A 27058-nucleotide genomic window follows, 5' to 3' on the forward strand; every position below is an offset into this window, starting at 1 on the left:
TCTCAGTGTCAGATTTCATCTTCTGTAGATTAGAGTTAATGCGCATGCGTACACAACTCCTTGCACGAAACGCGCATGCGTGTTCTCGCTTCTACTATGTGTGGAACACCGGCAAGAATCAGCCACAGGGGGTGTGGCTTTGAACAGCAATAGCCTTCCTTTCTCCAATCAGTATGAAAGGGGCGTGTCTCAGGTCTCCCCCGGTCTTTAGCTCCCTTGACAAGTTCCATGGTAACAGTCAGACGCTGTGGTGTCTGACGGAAGCCGATGCGGAACAAACTAAGGCAAATAATGAATAAATACAAGGTAACAAAACGAGCATCCATTATTATTTGTAGCTGCTTGTGCTCTGCCTCTGTCAGGGAAGTGCTATCACCCCTTACCCTAATATTGTGTCAACCGTTCTTAAAGGTATTGGAAGAATGGGATGCAGGGGCTTTTGGAGTGACCTGTCTTGTGGAGGAGCTGGAAGGAGGCAAGAAATTTGCTGTTAAAAAGGTAAGAAGGCGAAAAATGTGCAGTCTGACATTACCCCACGGAAATATGGGCTGATGACCCCCGCTACCCTGATTAATATTGATAATTCCTCAACCAAGAATCTGCAAAAACCCTAGTCCATGCCCTCTTCATCTCCCACCTTGACTACTGCAACCTCCTGCTCTCTGGCCTCCCCTCTAGGCACCACTCCAATCCATCCTACACTCTGCTGCCCAACTAATCTACCTGTCCCCCCGCTATTCCTCGGCCTCTCCCCTCTGTCAATCCCTTCACTGGCTCCCCATTACCCAGAGACTCCAGTACAAAACCCTAACCATGACGTACAAAGCCATCCACAACCTGTCTCCTCCATACATCTGTGACATGGTCTCCCGGTACTTACCTACACGCAACCTCAGATCCTCACAAGATCTCCTTCTCTGCTCCCCTCTTATCTCCTCTTCCCACAATCGTATACAATATTTCTCTCGTGCATCACCCCTACTCTGGAACCCTCTACCACAACACATCAGACTCTCACCTACCATCGAAATCTTCAAAAAGAACCTGAAGACCTACCTCTTCCGACAAGCCTACAACCTGCAGTAACCACCAATCGACCAAACCACTGCACGACCAGCTCTACCCTCACCTACTGTATTCTCACCCATCCCTTGTAGATTGTGAGCCTTCGCGGGCAGGGTCCTCTCTCCTACTGTACCAGTTATGACTTGTATTGTTCAAGATTATTGTACTTGTTTTTATTATGTATCCCCCTCCTCACATGTAAAGCGCCATGGAATAAATGGCGCTATAACAATAAATAGTATAATAATAATGTGAATATCCCTTTAAATGAATAATCCCTTTAAATGCTCACTATTTCACAGGTGGAATGTATGGACGAGCGGGAGGGAAATCTGGCCCTGAGAGAGGTAAAGAGCCTTTATAGTTGGCGACAGGTACGTTGTGGCCGCGCTGCCAACTTCATTGGATGCGATGTGTCAGTGCGTCATTGTGATCTTCATGTCTAGTGGCTGCTGGGACGCCCCCACTGTGATGCAATGGCCCGGGTCACCGCCATCTTAGTTTAACTGAGCCCAATAGGAGAGCGGTATATTTTTATTATGTACACCCCTTTTCACATGTAAAGCGCCATGGAGTAAATGGCTCTATAGTAATTAATACCAATAATATTGTATATAGTGCAGGGGATCAAACGATTATAAGTTCAATTCCCAAAAGGGCAAATATGTCACACTCAAATACACAGAGGGCCAAAATTAAAAGCTTGGACAAAGTCACTGACCGACCTTGATATTTCTTTTCTCTAAAAAAAAGTCTGCAATTGAGGAAGTTTTTCCTTATCATTAAATATAACGATGAATATTTTCATATGGAAACAACCTTAAAGGGGTTGTCAAACAAACACATGCACGGTATGATGACCCTATTGTACCATCCTCAACTCCTTTGCAAAATATGGTGACCCCCAACACAGTATGATTCCCCAACTGTAATCCCCACACAGCCCTCTATACTGTATAATGACCCCCACATAGTCCTCCATACAGTATACTGACCCCCACATAGTCCTCCATACAGTATAATGGCCCCCACATAGTGCTCCATACAGTATAATGGCTCCCACATAGTGCTCCATACGGTATAATGGCCCCCACATAGTGCTCCATACAGTAAAATGGCTCCCACATAGTGCTCCATATGGTATAATGGCCCCTAGATAGTGCTCCATACTGTATAACGGCTCCCATATAGCGCTCCATACAGTATAATGGCCCATACATAGTGCTCCATACAGTATAATGGCCCCCACATAGTGCTCCATACAGTATAATGACCCCCACATAGTGCTCCATACAGTATAATGACTCCCATATATTGCTCCATACAGTATAATGGGCCCCACATAGTGCTCCATATGTTATAATGGCCCCCACATAGTGCTCCATACAGTATAATGGCTCCCACATGGTGCTTCATACGATATAATGGCCCCCACATAGTGCTCCATACAGTATAATGGCTCCTACATGGTGCTTCATACTGTATAATGGCCCCCACATAGTGCTCCATATGGTAGAATGGCCCCTACATAGCGCTACATACAGTATAATGGCTCCCACATGGTGCTTCATACGGTATAATGGCCCCCACAAAGTGCTCCATACAGTATAATGGCTCCTACATGGTGCTTCATACGGTATAATGGCCCCCACATAGTGCTCCATATGGTAGAATGGCCCCTACATAGCGCTACATACAGTATAATGGCTCCCACATGGTGCTTCATACGGTATAATGGCCCCCACAAAGTGCTCCATACAGTATAATGGCTCCTACATGGTGCTTCATACGGTATAATGGCCCCCACATAGTGCTCCATACAGTATAATGCCTCCCACATAGTGCCTCATGCAGTATAATGGGCCTACATAAAATAATAAAATGAAATACTCACCTCTCCTTGTTCCCCCGCTGCTCCGGCCTCTGCGTCTTGTGCATCTTCTGATCCTCTGCACTCAGACGCGTTGTAGTGACTTCATCACGCCCATTGCACCGAATCATCAGACACAGAGGGAGAATGATGGTGCCGGGATCACTCCAAATATTCTCGCCCTGCAGGCCAGAGTTTGGCGTGTGCCAAAGGGTGACTAAAATATATGTAAAAGTAAATAAATTATAAAAATATATATACAGTATATAGTGTGTGTGTGTAAGCATTCCTCTTTTCCAAATCCCCCCCAATTTTTTTAGAAACATGTTTGGTATTGCTGCTTCCTTAAAAGTTCTATGTATTAAAGACGTAAAATTAACCCGTATAATTAACAAAGAAAAATAAAAATAAACAGAATTGCTGCATTTCGGTCTCTGCTGTTCCCTTGCAGTAAAAAGAAATCATCAAAACATCTTGCGTACCCCAAAACTGAACAAAAACTACAGCTCTCCGCTCCAAAAACCTCAATCCTTCACACAACTCCCTAAACAGAAAAATAAAGAGTTTACAGATCTTAGAAAAACTCATCCTGTAAATAAACAAGCCCTGATACGGCTGCGTCACCGGAAAAGTAAAACAGCTACTGCTCTGTGGAAAAAAACGAAAGTGAAAAAAAAAAAGTAAAATAAGGCGGCGTGCGTTCCCACAGCGTACTCCCGGCACACTGCAGTGATTTCACAGACTAATGGTTGCCAGAAGCAGCCGCCATTGTGGAGGATCGAGGTGATAATATTCTATTTTCTGCCCCTCTATACAGGCCATGTCCTTGCTGGAGCTTCAGCACCCCCATGTCTGCTCTTACAGGGAGTTCTTCATGATTTGGGATTCTAAGGTCGGTATTATAACGGTATTATATGCTCACTATGGTGTCTGATAATCTCGGCGTCCGTAGTATGGCTATCGACGTCCATTGTTCACCATTTGCAGTAACTGACGGATGATGATGATGAAGAGTCTCCTTGTTTTAGGTCTCCTCCCTCTTTTTTTGCCTGGTAATGGATTACTACGATGGGGGAAACCTGGAGCGAATGTTGCAGGAAACCCGCCGGCAGAGGAAGATAATGAATGAAAAGGTGAAGGGAGAAATAAAATAAGGGTGTCTCTACACACTAGATCCAAGATGGGCGAACATGCTGAAAACCCAGGTGACCCCAGCTTGTATGGAAGATGTAGGATCAGGCTATGCCTGATCCTTTGTTACCGTGGAAGATAAGCTGTCGTCAGAGGTGTCGCGGCTGATCCCTCCCCAGAGATCGCATGTCCACTCACCGAACCAAGTGTGCATGTGTGTGGAGGACGTCGCGGCCAGCATTTGGGTGACAGCTGTGTAAAGGGTTTGGTCATAGACCTGGTTATCTCCACCACAAATGCCCAACACACACTTTATACCTTTGCTGGAGGTGGAGGATTGTCAGCGCAATCTGATGACAATGGTTAAGTAGCAGCAGTCGGCACTGGCCATGGAAGGAGCGGGCGCAGCTCCTGAGGCCGCTCCATGCGCCACCTCAGACCTGCCATACATGTGCCTGCCAGACATAACTTCCCATTTGTGGCCTCTGACCCCCCCATGGCTCCGATGATGGAGAGTAGTTGATGAGGTCCTTCTATCGCCAGATATGATGTGTTTTGGTTTGTTTCTGATACCAGGACATGCTGGGTGTTGTAGTGCTCTGTGATGTTATATAATTTCCCCTTATCGTTCCCTACCCACAGATCATTCAGAGATTTCTCGGTCAGGCCATCGACGCTTTAATCTATGTTCACAAGCAGCTCGGCCCGCACAGGTAGGTCCTGACTTTCCTGACCAGAGGGTTTCATCCTGGGATGTGGTGAGTCCGGAGGGGTCATCTCCACCCTTCACGCTGATTTCATGCACCGTGCACATATCCCTTTCACACTGCACAATTCTGTAATTTTCCATTACTTTTAAAGTCTCTCCTTGCTGTCAGTGAATGGAGGCGACATAGTTCACATCCAGAGGATAACAATTGTGGCATCCAGCCCGTTACAAGAGAGAAATGACAGGCAGTGTAAAAGTTTAAGTAGGACCCCCCTCATGACTATAACCTCAGTGCTCCACGGGGGTCTCTGCCCCTCGGTTATCCAGTCTTGCTTTGGTGGACCCAGCCTGTCCATCATTACAGACGATCTTGATCCCATTAGTACATTTATTTCCGTGTTTCATTAGTGTTTTTACCTGACATTACATAATGCGATTTCTTCCTTCATAGAAACATCAAACCGAGTAATATCCTCATGAAGGAGGAGAACGTCTTCGTGATAAGCGACTTTGTTCCTCAGACGTTGGCGACAGATGAAATGAAAATGAAGATAAGAGTGGACCCCGGTAACGAACCTTCTAAAACATGGCTGCCTTCATGCTCCCCTCAGCTACTTGTGGACCACTGTCCCTCTAGGGCTTCATTCACACTTCTGAGTGTCATGGTGTGTGATGCACGGACCCTCCATGAGTCAGCCGACCTGGACTCGACGGCTTTGTAGGCATATAAGAGGCTGCCAAGGTTGGTTCAGGAGACCCACTACTATTCTGTACTCGGACCACCACACACAGATGTGTGAATCTGGCCTTAATATGTCCAGGTGGTCAACACATGATCCTGCGAGGACGGTACAAAACGTCCCCACTGAATCAGCAGCTGCATTGAGATCACTGATTGATGAAGACAAGGCAGAGATGGCTTTTTACTGTCTCTGTCTTCCTGTATTCACATCCTATATATACACTGTTTAGTAAGGGAAATTTCCTCCTATCATTCTAGAGATCGAGTGATAAGAAGGGGCCGGGCCTGAGTCTTCCATGTAACTGGGGCTAATGTACCAACCGCTATTACTGGAGAAGTCAGCAAGAATATATATTTAGTCTATTTAGTCTAATATATATAAAGTCTTTTATGACTTTAAGGGAGGCACAATGTGTAAAATAAAAAGGGAATAACGACTTCAGTCTGACCCACTGTTTTTACATCTGTCTTTTGTTGAGAAAAAATGAACATAAAAACATCCTATATATAAAAATAATGGAAAGGGAACATTATGGGAAATGTATTTTAGTAACGCATTGCAAAAAAAAAATATCAGTGAGTGTGCCTGTATGGTCTTAAGACTTATGGTCTCCTGTAGGGCAACCATATATAGTGGCGGCGTATTAGATATTGGCACATATTAGACTGTGCTCTGTACGTTCTATAGGTGATATAACCCTCTCTGACCCCACAGAACATAAAATATACACGGCTCCAGAATCACTAGAGCTCCAGTATACGGACAAGTCCGACATCTTCTCTGTGGGATGTATTTTGCTGGATTTGTTGACGACGTCCATGAAGACGGTATGTTGTGTCAGGCCTCTGCCCGCAGTCCTGTGTTCCCATTATAATAGGATTTCATGATTTGTATCCTATTGCAGAAGACTGAGGTCTCTGCACTCTTGGAGATGATAAAGATGGACCCATCGCGCTGGCATCAAAATTTGGAGGAAATTCAGGGCAAAGTTGGTTACTCAGAGGAGCTATGCCAGCTGCTGACAAAGATGCTGAGGATTCATCCTGAGGAGAGGCCCAGGGCAAGGTGAGCACACTGACTGTGTGTGGTGTGTGTGTGTATGTGAGGCTCGGCACCTCGGTGACACATACCTCTCATCCACAACCTGTCCAGCTGTGTATATATGTATTTATATATACACTCACCGGCCACTTTATTAGGTACACCTGTCCAACTTCTTGTTAACACTTAATTTCTAATCAGCCAATCACATGGTGGCAACTCAGTGCATTTAGGCATGTAGACATGGTCAAGACAATCTCCTGCAGTTCAAACCGAGCATCAGTATGGGGAAGAAAGGTGATTTGAGTGCCTTTGAACGTGGCATGGTTGTTGGTGCCAGAAGGGCTGGTCTGAGTATTTCAGAAACTGCTGATCTACTGGGATTTTCACGCACAACCATCTCTAGGGTTTACAGAGAATGGTCCGAAAAAGAAAAAAAATCCAGTGAGCGGCAGTTCTGTGGGCGGAAATGCCTTGTTGATGCCAGAGGTCAGAGGAGAATGGGCAGACTGGTTCGAGCTGATAGAAAGGCAACAGTGACTCAAATCGCCACCCGTTACAACCAAGGTAGGCCTAAGAGCATCTCTGAACGCACAGTGCGTCGAACTTTGAGGCAGATGGGCTACAGCAGCAGAAGACCACACCGGGTACCACTCCTTTCAGCTAAGAACAGGAAACTGAGGCTACAATTTGTACAAGCTCATCGAAATTGGACAGTAGAAGATTGGAAAAACGTTGCTTGGTCTGATGAGTCTCGATTTCTGCTGCGACATTCGGATGGTAGGGTCAGAATTTGGCGTAAACAACATGAAAGCATGGATCCATCCTGCCTTGTATGGAGCATCTTTGGGATGTGCAGCCGACAAATCTGCGGCAACTGTGTGATGCCATCATGTCAATATGGACCAAAATCTCTGAGGAATGCTTCCAGCACCTTGTTGAATCTATGCCACGAAGAATTGAGGCAGTTCTGAAGGCAAAAGGGGGTCCAACCCGTTACTAGCATGGTGTACCTAATAAAGTGGCCGGTGAGTGTATATATACTGTATGTATATATATATATATATATATATATATATATATTACTCACATGCTCTGCAGGGTGGAGCACGGCACAGGGGGATTCTCTTCTTACTACTCTGCCCCCTTGGGCGCTGCACTAGGCACACCGCAATGTACCACTTTTGTTCGGATTGCTTCTTTAACATCAATGTGACTCTTCCCTTTTCTCCTTAGCGACTTGCTTTGTGAGCCTTATGTCATTAAGTGTTTGGCATTAGTTGGTTCTCCTCTGTCAGGCGTGAAGAAGACGCTGCCACCTGGTGTTCTGGACGAGTTTATAGATGGCGGTATAGAAAAAGTAATAGGTAAGAAGGATGCAGCATTTACATATAGTTACGGGGGTTGACTAGGGCCAGTCACATCCACATCAGGAGTTGAGCTGCACCCATGATATTGTGTCTGAATATATATAGGTGGCACTTAACAACCCCTTTAAATGGTCTTCCCGCTTATAAATAGCCTATTATAATTTTTTTAAAAATATGTGGATCCGCCCACGGTGGACCGTTGTCATAAAGTGTAGCTCTCTCTGGAGGACCCACCATCTGTAGGAATCATGTCATGCTTTGTTTCCCCTGTGGTGGCACTGCAGGGTGATTAAACACTTGCTGCCAGGTTTACCCACAGATTACAGCTGATTTCTGGGGGTCTTAACAAGAACGACTGCGATCACTTTATTTTTGGGTGTCTCAATGCATTTGAAGTGTCCTTCTTTCATTTTAGGTTTTGTCTTCAGTCTTACTTCTGTTTTCTATTTTCTATATACATTTTTGATGGTTTCTTTCTTTACAGGGCTCATGCAGAGGTACCCCGACTACGAGGAGGCTCAGCTATCAGCCCTGAAGCACCTGGCTAACTATGATTCAGAAAGAGATGGTATATTTTGGGGTCTTCATTAGTGGGGGTCTGAAACCCACAGCGGCTGGCAGCACCCTACATATATAATACTCAAGAGCGATCCCTGTAGATCTGTCATCGCTGATCCCACTTTTGCAGGACCCTTGGATGTAGGAGACACAATCCGTCTTGTCTCGCTGTCTATGAGGACGCACGCAGACTCCTCCGCGGTACAATGGGAGGGCAGCCGAGCGCTGCAGAGGCTTCTTTCACAAGGTACCTCCATTTACGTCATGATGATATAAGACCCCTGTGACACAAGGCTGCAATGCACCTCATTGATCCACCTACAGAGGCCAATGGATGCCATTTTGGCCTCTTTCGGGTGAATACTTATGGGATATTTTGAGAACGTATGTGCCAAATGGAGGCTCCCGACATGATGCGACTATAGCCGGAGGGTTCTGTAAATGTAAAGTGAGCACTTGCGGCAGAGCAGGTATAAATGTCTGACCCAACAGGTAACTTCTGTGTTTTCAGCACTGGAGCGAGAAGATTATGAAAACTTTTCCACGGACGATCTCATCAGGACTTTGGTAGAAGCAGTGAGGGGCTATCCACAGAGCACCGAACTAATATCTGCCATCTTCTGTGTGATGACGATGATTTCAGTTAGTGGTATGTTATCTATCCCCCCGGTGTATAACAACCAGCCCCCCTCAGTGTATAACAACCAGCCCCTCGTCCCCTCGGTGTATAACAACCAGCCCCCCCCCCCCCGGTGTATAACAACCAGCCCCCCCTCGGTGTATAACAACCAGCCCCCCCGGTGTATAACAACTAGCCCTCCTCAGTGTATAACAACCAGCCCCTCGTCCCCCCGGTGTATAACAACCAGCCCGTCCCCCCGGTGTATAACAACCAGCCCCTCGTCCCCGCCGGTGTATAACAACCAGCCCCCCCCCCCCCCCCCGGTGTATAACAACCAGCCCCTCGTCCCCCCCGGTGTATAACAACCAGCCCCCACCGGTGTATAACAACTAGCCACACTTCTCTATCCGGTGTCTGATGGACAAGTCTGGGTTTGGTGAATGCCAGGAGAACGTTACCCCCTGACTGCTCTGTGCCGCTGTACAGATGGTGGAGGAGGATAGCGCTATGGGATTGTTATCAGGGGGCGGCCTCGGCCTTTAGTCCCAGTGATGGGAAATCTTAATTCTTCAGCACAAGACATTGTGGACACTTGTAGCTTCCAGCTTTGTGGGAACAGTTTGGGCAAGACCGTTTTCTGTCCCCCATGACTGTGCCCAGAGCACAAGGACCATACAGATATGGAGGGGGAGTTTGGTGGAAGAACATGAGCGGCTGTACAGAGCCAGGACCTCAGCCCCATCCAAGAGCAGAGATTGTGACCCCGGCCTCCCTCCAACATCAGGGTCTGACCCTACAAATGCTCTTCTGGATGAAGGGGCAAAATTCCCTCCAAAATCTTGTAGAAACCCTTCCCAGAAGAGCAGGAGCCGTTCTATCTGCAGAGGGGCGACTCCATATTGTGCCTATGGATGTAGGATGCGGGGGCACATACTTTTCTCCATATAGTGTGTCTCTGGGCTTCCTCTTCCCGCACAGTATGTGCCGCTCAGTTGCATTTTCCTTGCGATCTCTCTCCTCCGTGGGTGACACACCGGTTGGGGAGCGGGGCAGGAGCAGACCCCGGCGTCCCACTCCCAATAGTTCGGCTGTGTTTCTACCCCTCAGATGGGTTCTCCGCCTGTATCAGTATATGATTGGGACCCTCATTCACACCCATCAAAAATATCTGCTCCGGATAATCCGTATGTAACGTCCTGTGAGTTCCATAAGGAAATGCGGCATCTTCTCCCATTAGTAGGGCTAATCCTCATGTCCGTCCACTGTCCTGTACACTGCGCGTCTGGGGGAAATCCAAGTGAAGCAAATCTGCCGGGTGGACGGGCCGCTGCTCGGGTTCTCGTCTGTTCGGCTTCTATTTAACCCCATCATTAGCTGATGTTTCTTTCTGTTTGATCCCTTCTCTTAGAGCCGGCCGCAGAGGCGCTGAGGAGGACGGGTTTCCTCTCCGATCTTGTGACCGTCATGGAGTCCTCTCTGGAGGACAGGGACCTGTGTCAGTCCTGCTGTGCTCTTATATGGTCCCTGGCTATGACCGGTACTGACATTCACAATTCCCGTTATATACGGGACATTCGGGCCTCATTCAGGGATTATTCTGAATTGCTTTCTATCAGTGTTTTTAATCCGATTTTTACGAACATGTGACCCGCCCCATAGACGACGATGGGTACATGTTCTGTTTGTGCAAATCACAGACAATGGCGTCTGACTGAGGCCTTAGTGGTAGTGCCTGTAAGGGAAGAGCAATCCGCGTCCGACTGCGACCTTCTACAAATCTAATCGCAGAGGCACTAACTGAGCGCTGCCCTCATTATTGTGCGGCTGTCCTCCGCCCACCCGGTGCTCATTGACCGCTTCTCCCCTATACCACGTGGAGCAAGGAAGCCATGACTTGGTGGTGGGAGGTCTCTGCGGTCATGAATATGGAGCCCCCCACTCCTACGGGGTATACTGGCAGCATTCGTGTAGCCTCCGCTGCCCTCTCCATGCCCGAGGCTGCCCCCTTATGGAGAACAGGGGGATTATGGCCCTTTATTCTAGGGATTTGATGGGGATCGGTAAGCTCTGATCTAACCTCTAACCTCTGCTTTAACCCTTTATCACCTATACACCTTCCAAACACTGTATTTTATGATTGTCACAGAGGACCAGACAGAAGGGGATTGTCTGAGGAAAGCCGTCCCGGTAATCGGCACTCTGCTCAGGAAATATCTCGATGACGGGCCGCTGGTGGAATCGGCCTGCGCTGCCCTGTGGACCCTCGGGATGAAAGGTGGAAACCTACTTTTATTACATTTTATAGCTAATATGGCTACCTCTGTCACCATCCGGGGCCGCTGATTGTGTTTTGGCTGCGTTTCCTTTTCCCATCCCCCATCACTGGTGTCAGTAAGTCAGGTACAATCATTATAAACTTTTCCCATTTGCTCAGACTTATATTCTGTATTTACAGGCCACATAATGGCAGAGCAGAGCGAATCACTGACATTACTCCTCCTGGACGCCCTGCAGGCACATTCGCAGCGTCTGCTCCTGTCCAAGAACGTCTGCCTGGCGCTGACCGCTTTGGTTGTGACCTCAGGTATCTGTGACATCCATTTAGGAAAACATGGCTGCCTTCTGGTTTTTAGAAATAGCGCCACTCTCGCCTATAGGCCACGTCTGGTATTTCCACTGAACTGTAAATACCAGACACGGCCCACGGACATGGAAGCGGCCATGTTTGTCTCATTCCATACGACTCGGAGCAGATTCCCGGGATCTTTTCTTCCCTTTGACTGTTCAGTAAATGTGCCTTTTTCAGAGTTGGCCGTTTTTCGTGTGCTGGTGCCTGTGGCGGGGGAAAGTGGCCTCTCCCTAATTACAAAGCTTTACCGATTACATGCAGATGACCCGGAAATGGCGGAGAATGTCTGCCTGCTGCTCAGCGAGATGGCCCATTATGGTAAGGAGGAGCAGGCAGATAAAGGTGTAACCGGATTAGCAATCTGACACGGCACAGCCCGAGTACGTGCTACACGTCAGCAAACCTCCCCGCTGTCACGGTGCTCATTGCTCTCTGTTATCAGCCAGGGCTGGTGATGAATACTCTACTGTGGGGGACCTCAGGCCCAGAACCTGCTGCACTAACCCCTCAGCGTTGTTCAACCTCGAGCAAGCCCCCTTTAACGACCGCATGTAGATCCTCAGAGCTAAGAACAATAAGGGTGGTCAGGTAGGCTATTATTAAAGGTGGTGTTCCCATCAATGGCATAGGCCATCACTTTATTATTGTTGGGGGTCCAGCATTTAGGACCCCTTTGATTCTGAGAATGAAGGTTAAGAGCAAGGAAGCTGTGCCGCCATGCCTCATTCTCTGGATCCATGAGGGTCCTAGAGGTTAGACACCATACAGTGATGGCACCTCTGTAGTATCCCCCCCCCCCCCCCCCCCCCTATGGCGGCGCTTTGTATCTGCAGCTCCATTGAAGAGCATGGGCCGGCTGCTGCTGTCCAGGATACAAAATAATGGGCCGCAAACATGAACCAACACTACAGCCCTTCGTTCTCAGGATTGGTGAGGTTTCCACTGATGGTAGCCATATGCACTCACTTGGAATTCCACTTTAAGGCTGTGTAGCCCCGGCTTTACAATCCAGCCTTGCTGACATCGTATGACAGTCCCCCCTTCACCCTGATTGTGGGGGGTCTTACTTCTAGAAGTTCCTTGTGTGCTGTAAGAACTCCCCCAAACCACACATTGTAAGCATAGGGGTATTGGACCTATGGATCTGGCGACCTTACAGAGAACACACAGGTTAAGGACGTTATCACAGATGTCACATATAGTCATCTGTCTTGGTGTCTCCTGCAGGTAGCGCACATCCCGAACTGTTCTTACAACACGTGGACCAGCTGATGGGAGAAATCAAAGAGCGATACGACTGCCTGGAGGTACGAGGAGGCCAACAGGACAAGGATGTATTTACAGATATCTGTTACTGCTGGGAGAGCAAGTTCTGCAACTTCTGGGGGGGATAACATTTTCAACATTAATTAACTCTCTCTTGTACAATGACTTGTAATCATCGTACAGGAGGAGGAGGAGGTGAGCTGTGACATCACCTATTGTGTATGGTGGATCCTGTGTTATCTGCTGTATATAGAGGTGTTATCAGTCATTGTACAGGAGGAGGTGAGCTGTGACATCACCTATTGTGTATGGTGGATCCTGTGTTATCTGCTGTATATAGAGGTGTTATCAGTCATTGTACAGGAGGAGGTGAGCTGTGACATTGCCTATTGTGTATGGTGGATCCTGTGTTATCTACTGTATATAGAGGTGTTATCAGTCATTGTACAGGAGGAGGTGAGCTGTGATATCATCTATTGTGAATGGTGGATCCTGGGTTATCTACTGTATATAGAGGTGTTATGAGTCATTGTACAGGAGGAGGAGGTGAGCTGTGATATCACCTATTGTGTATGGTGGATCCTATGTTATCTACTGTATATAGAGGTGTTATCAGTCATTGTACAGGAGGAGGTGAGCTGTGACATCACCTATTGTGAATGGTGGATCCCATATTATCTACTGTATATAGAGGTGTTATCAGTCATTGTACAGCAGGAGGAGGTGAGCTGTGACATCACCTATTGTGAATGGCGGCTCCTGTATTGTCTACTGTACATAGAGGTGTAACTGTAATCATGTCTGTGATGGTGAGACCGCTGAAAAGTAATATGTACAGAACAGGAAGTAGGAGTCTCGTACAAGGCCTAGTGGTCAATGAAAGTTGCAAGAATTCAAACTTTTTTATGTAAGAAAATCAGCACCCCAACCGGTGAAAATAAAATACCGGTACTTATTTAATGGCCCATTACCCATTTTTTATGTAGTGACGTGTGAAAATTGGAAAAAAAAAAAAAGGTATCAAATTCAAAAAATATTTCTTATAAAAGCTGAATTAAAAATTGTTCATTTTCTGGTGACATGTATTCCATCTAAGACATGACCTGGCAGTGTCGCTCTTAGGGCTCCTACTCACGCTCACTGACGCACGCTCCGATCTGAGTGCCGAGTGCAGAGCCGGGTTTTAAACATGCGAGACTCATCCGAGTTGCTCGCAAGTGAGTAGGAGCCCTTACAGTGCAATTCTGAATATAGCTTTTGACTGAGAAGAAAACCACATAGAGCTCCAGATCAGTGCTAGTAATAAATCACACACTTGGGCTGGTTTCAGACGTCCATAAGTATCATAGGGTCCAGGTTTGGTTTGGTAGAATTGTGCATCGTACCTCCTCCTGCCTTAGACCAGCACAATAATCATCTGCTTCTTTTTAGGAGATTACGACCCTGGCGGACACTGCACTCTCAAGACTGAAGAATAAATGTAACTACATGTGACCTCTGCAACCAGACTTGTTGTTTTATTCATTTTTTTTTTAAATAGATATGTAAAAAAATACAGATTAGTCCAAAGCTGGGAACATCATAGATGGCATCAATAAAGGGGGCCGCAGCTTTATGTACAACCCCCGCTTCTATATTCTCTATAGGATGGTACAGCTGAAGAAAAACGGCAAAGGACATGGCATTAGGGCAGGGCCTAATGGGTAGAAGATCATCATAAAAAGATGTAAGACCCTGGTCCATGGCCACCGATTCAGAACCCTGTAAATCGCCTCTTCCTGCGTCAGTCCTGGGATCTCTTCTGATTAGGCCTGGCACAACATCATGCCGGGGCTGCCGCAGTTAGGAGGGGTTTCGCCGGCTTTGGACTGGCAGCTTTGGTGTACCAGCCACTGGACCAGGGTTGTGCAAATCTTGTTACACAACTTAAGCCATCCCTTTATGATCTGAGGGGTCCGACCTTCTGGATCCCCACTGATGACAAAAGAATGCACCGCTGATTAAGACCTGTGACCCCTTAGCAGTTTTGGGCACCACAGCCACTCGGCTGTGCAGGGAATTGCAGCTGACGCCACTTTAAATGGACTGGTGCTGCAGTTTCCCTGCACAGCAGGTGTCTGGGCGCTTGCTTGCAGCACTACATCTACAGTGCAGCGCTCATTCTCAAGAATGGTGGGGTTTTACAGTTAGATCAATCAATACTTATAAAACCATTCCATATCTTAACCAATCACCCAATCACTTATGCCATGAATACACTTAATGTATCCCTGAAAAAAAAAATAGCTTTTCCCCTTTTCCTTTGCAGCACTCCAGCTCTTGTGAAACTACAACTCCCATTATTCATTGACCTGTCATTTCATAACAATTGTGAAGTGCAGAAGGTTTGGGACCTGGTCTTAGAACCCCTGACCTATCAGAATTTCCCTTTAAAAGAAGAAATTTGCTATTGGCCGTTTATGTAACGTGGATCTCTTTGGGCCCGAGATCTGCGATTAACACCATTTTGCAGACATAATATCACATATACGTCACATGGTAATTCTGCAGACGCATTTGCATCGTTTACATATGTGTGCAATATCTTTCTGTCACATGGATGTGCAACAGTATGAACGAGAACCTAGTATAAAACCATCCATTATAGTCAGCTGCAGGTCAGAGTTTTCTATCAGTAAATATTCCTATAAACGGTCTATTAGAAACAATATCAATAAAAATAAGTACATTTATTATTTTTAGTTGCCATGTTATTTGTCAAATGCAGGGCGCCCCCGCAAATAAAGTCAGTGTTACTCATATTAACAGTAGCATATTCTGCAACTGAAAGTCTGTTTCATCCATCTGCATATAAAAGTTTTAGATGATAGTCTCTTTCTTTTTAAAGGGAACCTATCTTTACCATTTTGTGTATACAGATCCTGTGCAGATGTTTTTTTTTACCCGTCATTTAGGTTTATAAAGAGTTTTTAATAGACTGAAAATTTAGGTTCACTTTTTCTTGATCCTCCGTGGATCGGACTGTGACATGTAAAGAACCAATGTACAGATTTAGATAGGGCAAGGAACAAGGCACGGCTTATCCATCAGTCCTCACAATACTGTCCAGTGCAGATTAGGAGGCGGTTCATGGTGGCGGTGGCAGCTTCTGTTTTCGTACTTCCGTTTTAGTTTGGCTGTATTTTGCTTTGATGGCGTTTTCCCAGTTCTTCTCCATGGTGTACAACCTCATGGCAGCCTGTGCATCCTGGATCTACGATAGTGAAGAGCACAGAAGGGTTAAACAACCTGACTTATTCCATGTCCTCCTCTGGGAAGGTTGCCAGACCATAACAGAGAGCAGATAAAACATTAGATATCCGGAGGTGGGGAAAGCTATGTAAAAAGGCAACAAAACCTGGAGAGGAGAAAAAAAGAAACGGTTTGGAAATATTGTCCCAATTTGGACAACTCGGTCCACAAGGACTCATTGGGGTACAACTGCTGAAACCTCCAGTCATAGTCCACATACATAAAATAATCACCTGATCCCACCAACATTGGACTTGGCAAACTTTTATGGTGGTATTATAACCAGGACAAAGGGAGAACAGATAAAATGGGGCATAACATGGAGAGCAGTGCAGTACAAGCGATTGTATGACATGGCGACACTGTGTCCTTCGGAGCATCTAACCCAGGGAAAGCGGATGGGGAACTCGTTACTTACTGAGCAATGTTCTCCGCTCTGTACTTTTACATTTAGGATTTTCTCACACAGCAGCTTCAGGGATGGACGTGAGGACTGGAAGGAGACGGCATGGGACACAAGGGTCAGTACATAAAAAAAACTAAACTTATACATTCTGGAGACTTTTTAAACGAATGTGCTAAAACTGACAGTACAGCGGTGTGTTTTTTGGCATTTTTTTTCCACAGCAAATCCCTAAAGGTGGTCATGAAATCCATGCTACAGTCCCATTTCACCATTATTTTGCTGCTTAAAGGGATATTCCCATCTCAGTTTGTTATGGCTCATCACCAATAAATGTAGGTCCTAACCCTGTTTTTAGGATGAGGCCCAACCATTCGCACACTTTAGTTAATACACAGACTTGGCAGAAGTTCAAATTGGTGGAGGTCCCCAAGTGATAAGACATGAGACCACTTCAGCTTTACAATCCCCTTTACTCTAGCTTTGGTATGGGGTCTTGGCACCCATTATCTCAATGGATGTAGAACTGCACCCCGAGGGCCGTTTTAGGCTCACGTGACATTATATGTGACTGTCTGACTCCCGTATGATGGCATCTTACCTTCACCTTCTGTTTGAATGGTTTGTACTTCTGAGTGTCTCTTGTGGCTTTTTTAGGATGATCCAGAAAGAAAATCTGAAAAAGTAAAACAAAACTTTAAATCGCAAATCCATACACCACGGCTGCCAGGTAAGAAAATCACCCCATCACTGAAAATAAATGATGGTGGACGGCACCTATTATAGTTAAGGGGGGTTCTCCGCTTCACACAATCCTTACATGGTAAAAGAAAGCAGATTAAAAAGACCCTGCATCCTGCTTGGATCCCCTGCGATCTGTGGGGAACCAGGCAATAAATGTTTAATTTCTCTGCAGCAGCACCACAGGAGAAATTAAAAACGGCAAAGTGCCCATTTACATCAATAGGCTGCCAGTGTACTGTAGGTTCAGGTTGGATCCTCCGGAGCGAGAGTCGTCCTTTGTAACCGCTCCCACTCTGACCGATAGATGAGGATCCACCAGAGCTGAGACCACTCTTACCATTATGTCTCCCCGCTCCTCATTAGGACATGAATATAAGCCATCTGGGCACAGGGACAAGAGTTGTGTTCCTGAGAAAACCCTCAGGATGTGACAATCATTACTGACCTTTAGATCATTATGGACAGCGTGGCCAACCAGGATACGTCCCTTAAGGATCTCGGATACTTCTTTTTGTACAACCTTGAAATCTTCCCCTATAAAAACACAGATGGATATCTAGATATCTATCGGGATAAGTCGCAAGAGAGAAGACATAGCCCCTGGCGTCCTCACCTTTCTTAACATCCTTCGGCCTGATTCCGCTCACTGCCGTCCTGTAATCCGTGACATGTTCTGTGGGTTTAACAAACTTATCGTAGATGCATTTCCCAAACTGGTTGACAATGGATACCCGCGCCAGGATGCTTTCTTCACCATCTGTGCCAACTCCCACCATCTCACAGTCCATGGCGACGGTTCTTGTGAGTCTGAAACAAAAAAGGCGAGAACAATGTTACACATGCTGGGAGTAGTAATGAGAGCTGTCAGTACGGACCACTCCGTCTTACAGGATGGATGTAAATATAGTATACAGCAAAAAATGGCAGCCATGTATAGAAACAGCAGCAAATCCATGTCATGCAAAAGAGCAGGGTGCGATGATCGGCACAGGCTCAATCCAGGTTATATTCAGTGCATTTCACCTTTCCTATTAAAGGGTCACATTAAAGGGTCATTACATCTATGGCGGGAGGTGGGATGTCCAACACTTATTTGGAGACCTATGACACCTTGTCTTGCGACCACATAGAGAAGTAGAAAAAGAGTTGGAGCTCACTGTATTGTAGTATTTGGGAATCACGGAAACAGTCCAGGGATCTTGTTGTGACAGCTCTCCCATCTGTGCTGCTCAACAGCTAAAAAGTGGACAAAGGACCACAGGTTTCCCAATAGGTGGCTGTTGGAAGGATGAGACTGCCACCTATAAGACATCTATGCCACATCTGCATAGTCAGGATACCTTTACCTTATTGTTGCATCCATGTCTTTGGCAAGACACAAGCCTGCCCCATACACATCACAGTACGGCATTTTTTTTTTTTTTACACGCGAGAGAAGAGAAAAAGACCAATTTCCATCTGTGTTCGGTTGGTGTTTGTTTTTAGCAGGGCTGTGGAGTCGGTATGCATCCAGAGACTTCGCAGATCATCTGTGAAGATGGACATGCGGCACCACTTTCCAGACTGCAGAATGTCAATTTCTCTTGCAAAGATGCAAGCCTCCGCAACAGAAATTACACCAATAGAATGTATTGGATGCGGTGAATCCGCATGGTCCAGTGAATTCACCAGCATTCAATAGACGGCAGCGCTTTGGATGCAGTGAACATGAGCACCCAGCCTAAATGTCTGTTCTGTTCCTGATCTACGGATCTCGGCTTTTAGTTGAGATGAATCTGTGCTGCACTTTATGTACACGCTCAGTAGCGAGGCAGTACTGCGGAGTCGGTATAAAATGGACCAACGCCGACTCCTAAAATATATAATAAATTGGGTTCAGTAGTTCAGTGCAGGATGTGCGGTAAATGTTTTCATAATAATTTGGGAAAGTTATGAAATGTCCTATAGATGTCTGTGCTGTTCCTGATCTAAGGGTCTCGGCTTTTAGTTGAGATGAATCTGTGCTGCACTTTATGGACACGCTCAGTAGTGATCACAGCTGTGGAGTCAGAGTCAGGGAAATTGAGGAGTCTTGAGTTGGTGGTTTGGCATACCGACTCCACAGCCCTTGTTACCACCAGTGATTTTCTCACACACACACACACACACACACACACACACACACACACACACACACACACACACACACACACACACACACACCTTGCAAAGTATCTGCTATCCATTACAATGTTAAAAATCAGACAGCACATGGATGGTATCTATGTACAGCCATCATTTTCACAAACTGACCATGACATGTGATCAGTCCCACAGACTATAATGGGTAAATGTGCTGTCTGTGAAAAACACAGAACAAGTACTTGAATCACTGCCATCTGAATAAGGCCTAAGGTGGGCCATCCCAGCCGACCACTTATGTGCATGATGGCCTCCCGAAAGATAATGTTGGGGAGAGAAGGATCAGCCTGCTGCATTAACACCTACTCTTTTGCTCTCAGGGAAGATAAGCTGCCGCAAGGGGAGACTGGAACTTACTCCACGTTTCGCCTAACATTGTATGCATGTGTATGGATAGGTGAGCATTGGGGCTGCCAGCCGACAGCTGTGTGGGTGTCATGTACAGTAAACGTGTGTCATTGTGGGTTCACTTACCCCTCAAACGCCCTGTCCTTCACAAGAACCCTGTCCACTGCATCTGATGTTTTCTCTGGCAATCCTTGCATCTGCCGTGCCATGTTACCCGCTTCTGGACCCAGCGCAGCCTCAATGTCATCCGGATCCACGTCATCAAACCAGAGGTCTATTCTGAAGAAAAAAAAAAAAATATATACACACACACACACATTAAATAATCTAGATATGTCCACTAATGGTTAAATGCCTCAATTCATTCATTATATATGAATCTGGGAAAGCTGGGTGACTACCAACATGGCCGTCCATGTACTTTCGTTGAGCCTAGTTATTGGTAGAGACTGGTCGGCTATAACACTACACAGGGAGTGGTAAAGGTGGCCATACTGGCGGTCACCCAGCTTTTCCAGGATTGGATACTGAATCGAATACTTAATATGTGATACATACACCCCATATGAAATGCACAAGGCTTACTTTGGCGGCTCTGCTGCGTCTTCCTCACTTGGCTTTTTTTTAGGCTGGCGTTTATCACGTTCCTCAGGGAATTTTCTCTTCGTGGACTCTTTCCTCTTGTCGTTGGTAGCCGGCTCCTTTATTGATGGTTTTTTAGGAGACGTCGGGGTCTCTTTCACATGGCCGTTGATTTTAGGAGGAGCAGTTTCAGCTGTGGGCTCAAGTTTTTCCTTCCCACTTGCTTTTTTTTCCTTCTTCAAGACCTTGTCCTGTTTTTTAGGGGGTTTAGTCAATGTCGGAGCAGGACTACTGCTCTCTGGTTTCAGCAACTAAAAGCACAAAATTCACATGATTACATCTAGACATTATATCCTCATATATGGGATAGGTCAGTATACGATATATAGCGAGATTCTCCGCATATACACTTACAGCCTGTAACGTTTTCCAGTTAGAAGAAAACTCCTGCGGCGTCCTGGGAGGTAACACGGGCGTCACTTTCTTAATCTTCTCTTCCTTTCCTGCGATCTTGGGATGATTTTTCCAGAATTCCTTCTTTTTCTTCCTTTTTTTGGTCTGGTTAAGGTTTTTCGGCGTCTCCTTCACGGTTGGAGGGGCTTTGTCCTTCGCTATTGCAGCCTTTGCCATTTCTGCTCTGTCATTAATGAGTCTGGAAAGACAAAGTGCGCACTTTATACACCATTAAAGGGTTAGTTGCCAAATCTTAACTTGTTCTTACAATAATGTTTATAATATTTATTTATTTGTGCCAATATAGTCAGTTTTTCAATCTGCCCCGTTTTGCACACACAGCCCCCTCCAAAGACGACCCTTCAGGCTCTATCTAATCTGCAGTTGCTGATGGACCCTTCCTTCTGCAGTTCCAGTGCAGTCCCAGTTGGCTTTCAGTAGAGATCTGCTCTGCCTCCAGTGCTGACATGGTCCTGTACAGTAGTCTGTCAGCCTAATTTTATCTTCTGCCATTTACAAGTTCTACATCTGCATAGCTGCCTGTGTATTTTTTCATCATCTGTTGGCTGGTTTCCAGCAGAGCTCAACTGTTCTGCACTCCACTCACAGCTGACACAGGCAGGAATGAGCTGTCTGAGGTCCGCAGATCAATGAAGTGAAACTACAAATTTCACTCTGCTGATGCACATGGCAAAGGATTATCTTCTGCCATATACATCATCAGTGAGGCATTTACAATTTTTTCAGTGGTCTGTCAGCAGCAGGCATTAAACTCGGCTCAGCCCTGCTGGTATCAGCTCTGCTGTGCACGCAGAGTGGAGTGCAGAACCATTGAGTCTTGCTGGAAACTAATAGATCAATTATTTAGATGTTATGTTGTTGTGGGTGGAAGAAGATGAAATTGGTCTGTCAGAGTGAATAGTGCACAAGTACAGACCATGCACAGATGAATAATGTAATCCAAACATCTGGAAGCCTATGCTGTTTTTCACATTCAACAGTCAGCCGGCTTGTCAGGAGCACAGAGGAGAGGGAGGGCCCTGCAGCATTAAGAAGCTGCTAGGAAATGTAGTTTTAGCAGATAAGAATAGGATCGCCCCATTCACATATGTGAAGCTGAATGTAATGTACCAAGGGACAAATGGCGATGAAAAAAGACAAAAAAAGGTACAAGAAAAACTGTGTTTTGGGCTTCGTCTGTGTACTAACAGTAAGCAGCACTTATGGTAGTAGTGATAAATAATGCAATTCTGGGAATAACCCTTTAGGGTATGTGCACACGTTGCGGATTCGTGTGTGGATTTTTCCGCGCAGATTCTGAAAAATCCGCAGGTAAAAACACCTGCGGATTAACCGCAGTTTTTGTGCGGATTCCACCTGCGGTTTTACACCTGCAGATACCAATTATGGAACAGGTGTAAAACGCTGCGGAATCCGCACAAAGAATTGACATGCTGCAGAAAATACAACGTAGCGTTTCCGTGCGGTATTTTCCGCAGCATGTGCACTGCGGATTTGGTTTTCCATAGGTTTATATGGTACTGTACAATGCATGGAAAATAGCTGCAGATCCGCAGTGGCCAATCTGCAACGTGTGCACAGACCCTTAAAGGAAATTTATCTGCACGTCTCTATACTTTTTCATTTGTTTGCATAAAAGCCATAGAAAAATCGACCTTTCGCCAGGACACCGAACCGCTCTTGTCCAAGGTTTGTATAGAGTTGGTGTGGTGCGTCGGCCATGAGAACCGCATCTTACCTGACGATATCCGCAGCTCTTCTCTCGATTAACTGTCCTGGAGCAATGTCACACGTGCATCATGCCAGGCCGGATGGTCAACAGAAGAGCCGCGGATGCCGGGAGGTAGGAGGCGGCTCTCAGGGCTCCCATGTGGCGGCCACAGATTACTGACAATTCGCACCAACTCTGGTCTGGTTGTGTAATACCAGGCACAACCTAAAGGACGAGGGGGCGCTGTACACAAATACACTAAGCAAAAGGAGAAGTAAATCGGTATATATATATATATATATATATATATATATATATATATATATATATATATATATACTCCGCCATTAACACATAGGAACATTTTGAACGACTCAAACATGGCCAAGGACGAAAAGAAGAAAACAAATATGTGCCCCCTTCCCCCATATATAATGCGACCCCACCAAAAATGAAAGGCAACAATGTGTGATAAGATGCACCAGGTGTCAGCAGCTGCAGGGAGCAGGGACTGTACTCACACGTGACACGGCTCAGCTCCTCCACAACGTCATGCCTCCCAAATGAACACGAAGCATGGTTACTCCGGAAGCTGGCGGGCACATAATCCGCTCCGACCTGAAACTACAACTAGCACTCTAGTTCCTGGCCAGAAAAACGCACGCATGCGCTCTCGGCTGATTTTTGTTTTCTTTTCTTGGCATGCGCGCTCGTTTGCTTGCATACGTCCGCCACCTGCTGGCCATTGTGAAGATGACAGGGGAGTGCTGAAGAGAACGTGCCATGGTGTGCCCTCAACGTGCCAAAATGTGCCCAGAGCCGTACTTTGTCCACACAGAGGAAAATACTGCAGCCACAATGCCGTAGTGCGCTTCCATTATGTCAGACAGTAGCCATAGTGTGTAAACGCCGTGCAAACAGTGGCCATAGAGTGCCATGTTGTGCCAAAAAGTGCCCAGAGAGTCACGGTGTGCCCACATGGAGGAAATCCTGCCCTCATGGTGCCATAGTGTGCCTACATCGTGTCAGACTGTGCACCCAAAGTGCTATCTTGTGACCACATAGTGCCATGCAGGTCCTGCAGACACCTAAGGGCTTATTCACACGTGACAGATTGCTGCAGAATTTCCTGAAACTGAAAATCTGTCACATTCTCTTTTTTTTTTTTTCTGCGAGTGCAGCTTTGGTCCCTGCACTTTCCTGGAGCTCCAATCTGCGTTCTCAGGTCTGTTGTAGGTTAATGTTTATTCTAGAGGGGTTTGTGTGTAAAAATCAAAGTGGCCGCAATAGTTCTGCAGAGGTGTAAAGTCCATTGGACGCGTCGGATGTGGCGATACGCTTGGATACGGCGATACGCTCGGATACATCCACTCCGCTGCGATGTTCCATGACACCAATCCACGGTATGTGGAAGGGGAGAAGACACCCGAGTACGCGGCGCTCTGCAGAACTTCATGTGGAGATGCCCCATTTGGCGCTGCAGTAAAACATTAAGGTTAGTTGTGATTTTTCCAGGGGTCTGAAAATGTATTATTATTATTAATTTGCTTCCCAAATGTATAGTTAATAAACTTTATAAATCATCTTAAACATTATTGACGATTTTGCTGCTGCAGAGCGTCTTTAAGCCCTTTGGATGTGCACAAAAAACATACAAATCTGACAGATCTCCTGCTTCTGGTTCTCTCTGCTCTCGGTGTTAGATTTATCAGCAATGAGGGGAATTGTACACTGATTTCCACAGTGTAGACAGAGAGGAAAGTATCTACAGTCTCTGGGAGGGCAGGAAATAAAGTTGTAGATAAGTTCAGGATAGAAGCATTTGAAGATGGCAGTCCCATGGATACACACAGACCTCACATTCAGTCTGTATAACTGGGAGAGATACTTCCCCAAGAGAAAAAAAAACTGACAGTAAGAGTAGGTTGCACAATGGATATGAAGATTGACTGCTCAAACATGGTGCAATATTATTAACTAAAAGCAAACATTAATGTGTACAAATATATATTTTTCTATGTCAAAGGTGTTCATAGCCTTTAACAAATTTTGACTTTAGCGTAATGTCTCAAGAAGTATGTGAACCCCATTGAGAATGATAACTTGCAGTCATGTACAGTGCATAGTAGGGTTGTGATCCAAGTAACTTGTGGAGTAGTAATCATCAGTTATAGGGTGCCAGTTCATTATGACCCTATCACAGCTCATATCCTGCGCTTTCCACACCCTGAATGGTCAGTTCCATGCTATGATGTGGTAGTTTGAAAAGGAGTCAGGCTGGTTCACATCATAGTAACATAGTTAGCAAGGCCGAAAAAAGACATTTTTCCATCCAGTTCAGCCTATATTCCGTCAGAATAAATCCCCAGATCTAGGTCCTTCTAAAGAACCTAATAACTGTAAGATACGCTCCAGGAAGACATCTAGGCCTCTCTTGAACCCCTCGACTGAGTTTGCCATCACCACCTCCTCAGGCAAGGAATTCCAGATTCTCACTGCCCTAACAGTAAAGAATCCTCTTCTATGTTGGTGGAAAAACCTTCTCTCCTCCAGATGCAGAGAATGCCCCCTTGTGACCGTCACCTTCTTTGGTATAAACAGATCCTCAGAGAGATAATTGTACTCCATGTCTAACCAGGGATTTGTACAGAGGCAGTATAATGCTCTCATCATGTGTATCCAGACCTCTTTTAATGCACCCCATGATCCTATTTCCCTTGGCAGCTGCTGACTGGCACTGGCTGCTCCAGGTAAGTTTATCAATAACTAGGATCCCCAAGTCCTTCTCCATGTCAGATTTACCCAGTGGTTTCCCGTTCAGTGTGTAATGGTGGTATTGATTCCTTCTTCCCATGTGTATAACCTTACATTTATTTGTTAAACCGCATCTGCCACCTCTCGGCCCAAGTTTCCAACTTACCCAGATCCATCTGTAGCAGAATACTATCTTCTCTTGTAATGACTGCTTTACATAGTTTTGTATCATCTGCAAATATCAATATTTTACTGTGTAAACCTTCTACCAGATCGGGTAGGAGCCACCTGAGCTGGAGCCCCTTCTTTGTGGACCTCATGGAGGCTCCACTAAAGTGTATGTACCCTTGACCTTGCCAATATATTAAGAATTATTATACATTTTTATAGCGCCATTTATTCCATGGCGCTTTACATGTGAACGGGGCAAATATAGACAAGTACAATAAACATGAGCAATACAAGGCACACAAGTACAGGAGGGAGGACCCTGCCCGCGAGGGCTCACAGTCTGCAGGGGATGGGTGAGGATACACTAGGAGAGGGTAGAGCTGGTTGTGCGGTGGTTCAGTAGGTTGAGGATCACTGCAGGCTGTAGGCTTGTCGGAAGAGGTGAGTCTTCAGGTTCCTTTTGAAGGTTTCCGTGGTAGGCGAGAGCCTGATGTGTTGGGGTATTTTGAGTCCTAACGATCCTTGGCTTGTATCCTGGACTTCTCAACCTCTAGCAAACCCAAGGGACTCCCGTCAGAAAATGCAAATATTCATTTTCTTGAATCTTATGGACCAGAGTTACAAGTCAATGTGAAATTCCCCAAAAAGCAGTCATCTTTTGTTGCATAGATTTTGTAAAATTGTTTTGGCCAGGATGTATCCATGTTCCTCCACTGTGTCTTCACTCTCCTGTATCCATAATATAATGAGCACGTGTGTAGTCAGCCCCAGACAGACCCCAAAATCCTCATTTGATCCTCTCCAGACCCTCAGACGTCACATTTGGCAATGAAACACCATCCATCCCTCCCCAAATAAATTAATGTAAATAGCACAATAAATCCCAGACCCCACATCCAGCCAAACGCAGGAGGCCGCTTCCAAGCTGGATCGCATCTCCGCAGTTATTGTTGTCTAGATGGCTCTGGTCCAGTCCTCGGAGCCGTCTACCTGGGAGGATGACAGCCGATGGCCAGAGCCAACATCTGCATTGTTAATGTCAAGCCATGAGCTCATCGTCCCGGCTCCTCACACCTGCAGGACATCGGCGCCAAATATTGCAAAAATGACATTTATCCGAGAAGTTTTATTTACTCCCGGGAAGGAAGATCTGGTGAAGAAGTATTGGGCTGATTTATGGAGTCGTAAAGCAGACCACCATTAGTAACATCTCTGTGCACAGCACGGCTTGACCTCTCCCGATATACAAGGGCCGACTGACCCATCATTGGTAACACCCAAGTATCTGGAGGAAGCCCACCCAATCTTCAGTGCCATCTATGTGCGGTCTGTATTTCACTGTTTGCCTGGGAGAACCTTGGGAAATGGTTTTCTTCTTTTGCATATAATGACACA

General features: G+C 46.0%; 3 protein-coding genes across 10 annotated transcripts in view; 2 read left to right on the forward strand and 1 right to left on the reverse strand.

Moving 5' to 3' along the window:
• Positions 1–4: 4 nt before the first annotated feature.
• Positions 5–15738, forward strand: STKLD1 (serine/threonine kinase like domain containing 1). 4 transcript variants are annotated; one of them, XR_013221210.1, is made up of 20 exons: positions 5–306; positions 412–498; positions 1368–1439; positions 3753–3827; positions 3964–4068; positions 4709–4779; positions 5227–5342; positions 6233–6345; positions 6423–6583; positions 7796–7926; positions 8414–8497; positions 8618–8734; positions 8999–9136; positions 10518–10646; positions 11256–11384; positions 11565–11693; positions 11916–12056; positions 12181–12326; positions 12966–13045; positions 14436–14487. XR_013221210.1 is itself a non-coding variant. In XM_077284329.1 (20 exons), the coding sequence occupies exons 1-20, from the start codon at positions 268–270 to the stop codon at positions 15327–15329; spliced, it is 1956 nt and encodes a 651-aa protein (XP_077140444.1). In that variant the 5' UTR covers positions 5–267; the 3' UTR covers positions 15330–15738. The 4 variants fall into 4 exon arrangements, 3 of the variants coding, with proteins under 3 accessions (XP_077140444.1, XP_077140441.1, XP_077140443.1); XM_077284329.1 differs by lacking the exon at positions 12181–12326 and adding an exon at positions 15313–15738 and having other exon boundaries at positions 1368–1412; positions 14436–14484; XM_077284326.1 differs by lacking the exon at positions 12181–12326 and adding an exon at positions 15313–15432 and having other exon boundaries at positions 14436–14484.
• On the reverse strand, positions 15715–23407 carry REXO4 (REX4 homolog, 3'-5' exonuclease). Of its 4 annotated transcripts, none has more exons than XM_077284330.1 (9): positions 23260–23407; positions 20968–21205; positions 20557–20864; positions 20098–20250; positions 18056–18249; positions 17888–17976; positions 17300–17374; positions 16714–16788; positions 15715–16257 (listed from the first exon to the last, which is right to left on the reverse strand). In XM_077284330.1, exons 2-9 carry the CDS (start codon positions 21181–21183, stop codon positions 16132–16134), a joined length of 1236 nt encoding a protein of 411 aa, XP_077140445.1. In that variant the 5' UTR covers positions 21184–21205; positions 23260–23407; the 3' UTR covers positions 15715–16131. The 4 variants fall into 4 exon arrangements, with proteins under 4 accessions (XP_077140445.1, XP_077140446.1, XP_077140448.1 ...); XM_077284331.1 differs by having other exon boundaries at positions 20968–21190; positions 23260–23389; XM_077284333.1 differs by having other exon boundaries at positions 20968–21185; positions 23260–23379.
• Positions 23408–24039: 632 nt separating this feature from the next.
• The window catches only part of SARDH (sarcosine dehydrogenase), a 63969-nt gene continuing 60950 nt past the window's right edge, over positions 24040–27058 (forward strand). The window contains exon 1 of one of the 2 annotated variants that reach the window (XM_077284324.1): positions 24040–24233. The gene's annotated coding sequence lies outside the window, so the exon portion shown is untranslated. The remainder of the gene's footprint in view (positions 24234–27058) is intronic. The other variant, XM_077284320.1, reaches the window with a different exon arrangement.

This window comes from Ranitomeya variabilis, chromosome 2 (assembly GCF_051348905.1).
Source record: "Ranitomeya variabilis isolate aRanVar5 chromosome 2, aRanVar5.hap1, whole genome shotgun sequence".
Taxonomy (NCBI): domain Eukaryota; kingdom Metazoa; phylum Chordata; class Amphibia; order Anura; family Dendrobatidae; genus Ranitomeya; species Ranitomeya variabilis.

Coding starts and splice junctions, on each gene's coding strand:
- REXO4 (XM_077284330.1), bottom strand. CDS start 21,183: ATGGCAAAGGCTGCAATAGCGAAGGACAAAGCCCCTCCAACCGTGAAG. Junction 20,251..20,556: donor GACGCAGCAGAGCCGCCAAA/GTAAGCCTTGTG, acceptor TTTTTTCTTCAG/AATAGACCTCTGGTTTGATG. Junction 18,250..20,097: donor AAGGACAGGGCGTTTGAGGG/GTAAGTGAACCC, acceptor TTTTTGTTTCAG/ACTCACAAGAACCGTCGCCA.
- STKLD1 (XM_077284326.1), top strand. CDS start 268: ATGCGGAACAAACTAAGGCAAATAATGAATAAATACAAG. Junction 307..411: donor AAATAATGAATAAATACAAG/GTAACAAAACGA, acceptor CCGTTCTTAAAG/GTATTGGAAGAATGGGATGC. Junction 8,498..8,617: donor CTATGATTCAGAAAGAGATG/GTATATTTTGGG, acceptor CCACTTTTGCAG/GACCCTTGGATGTAGGAGAC.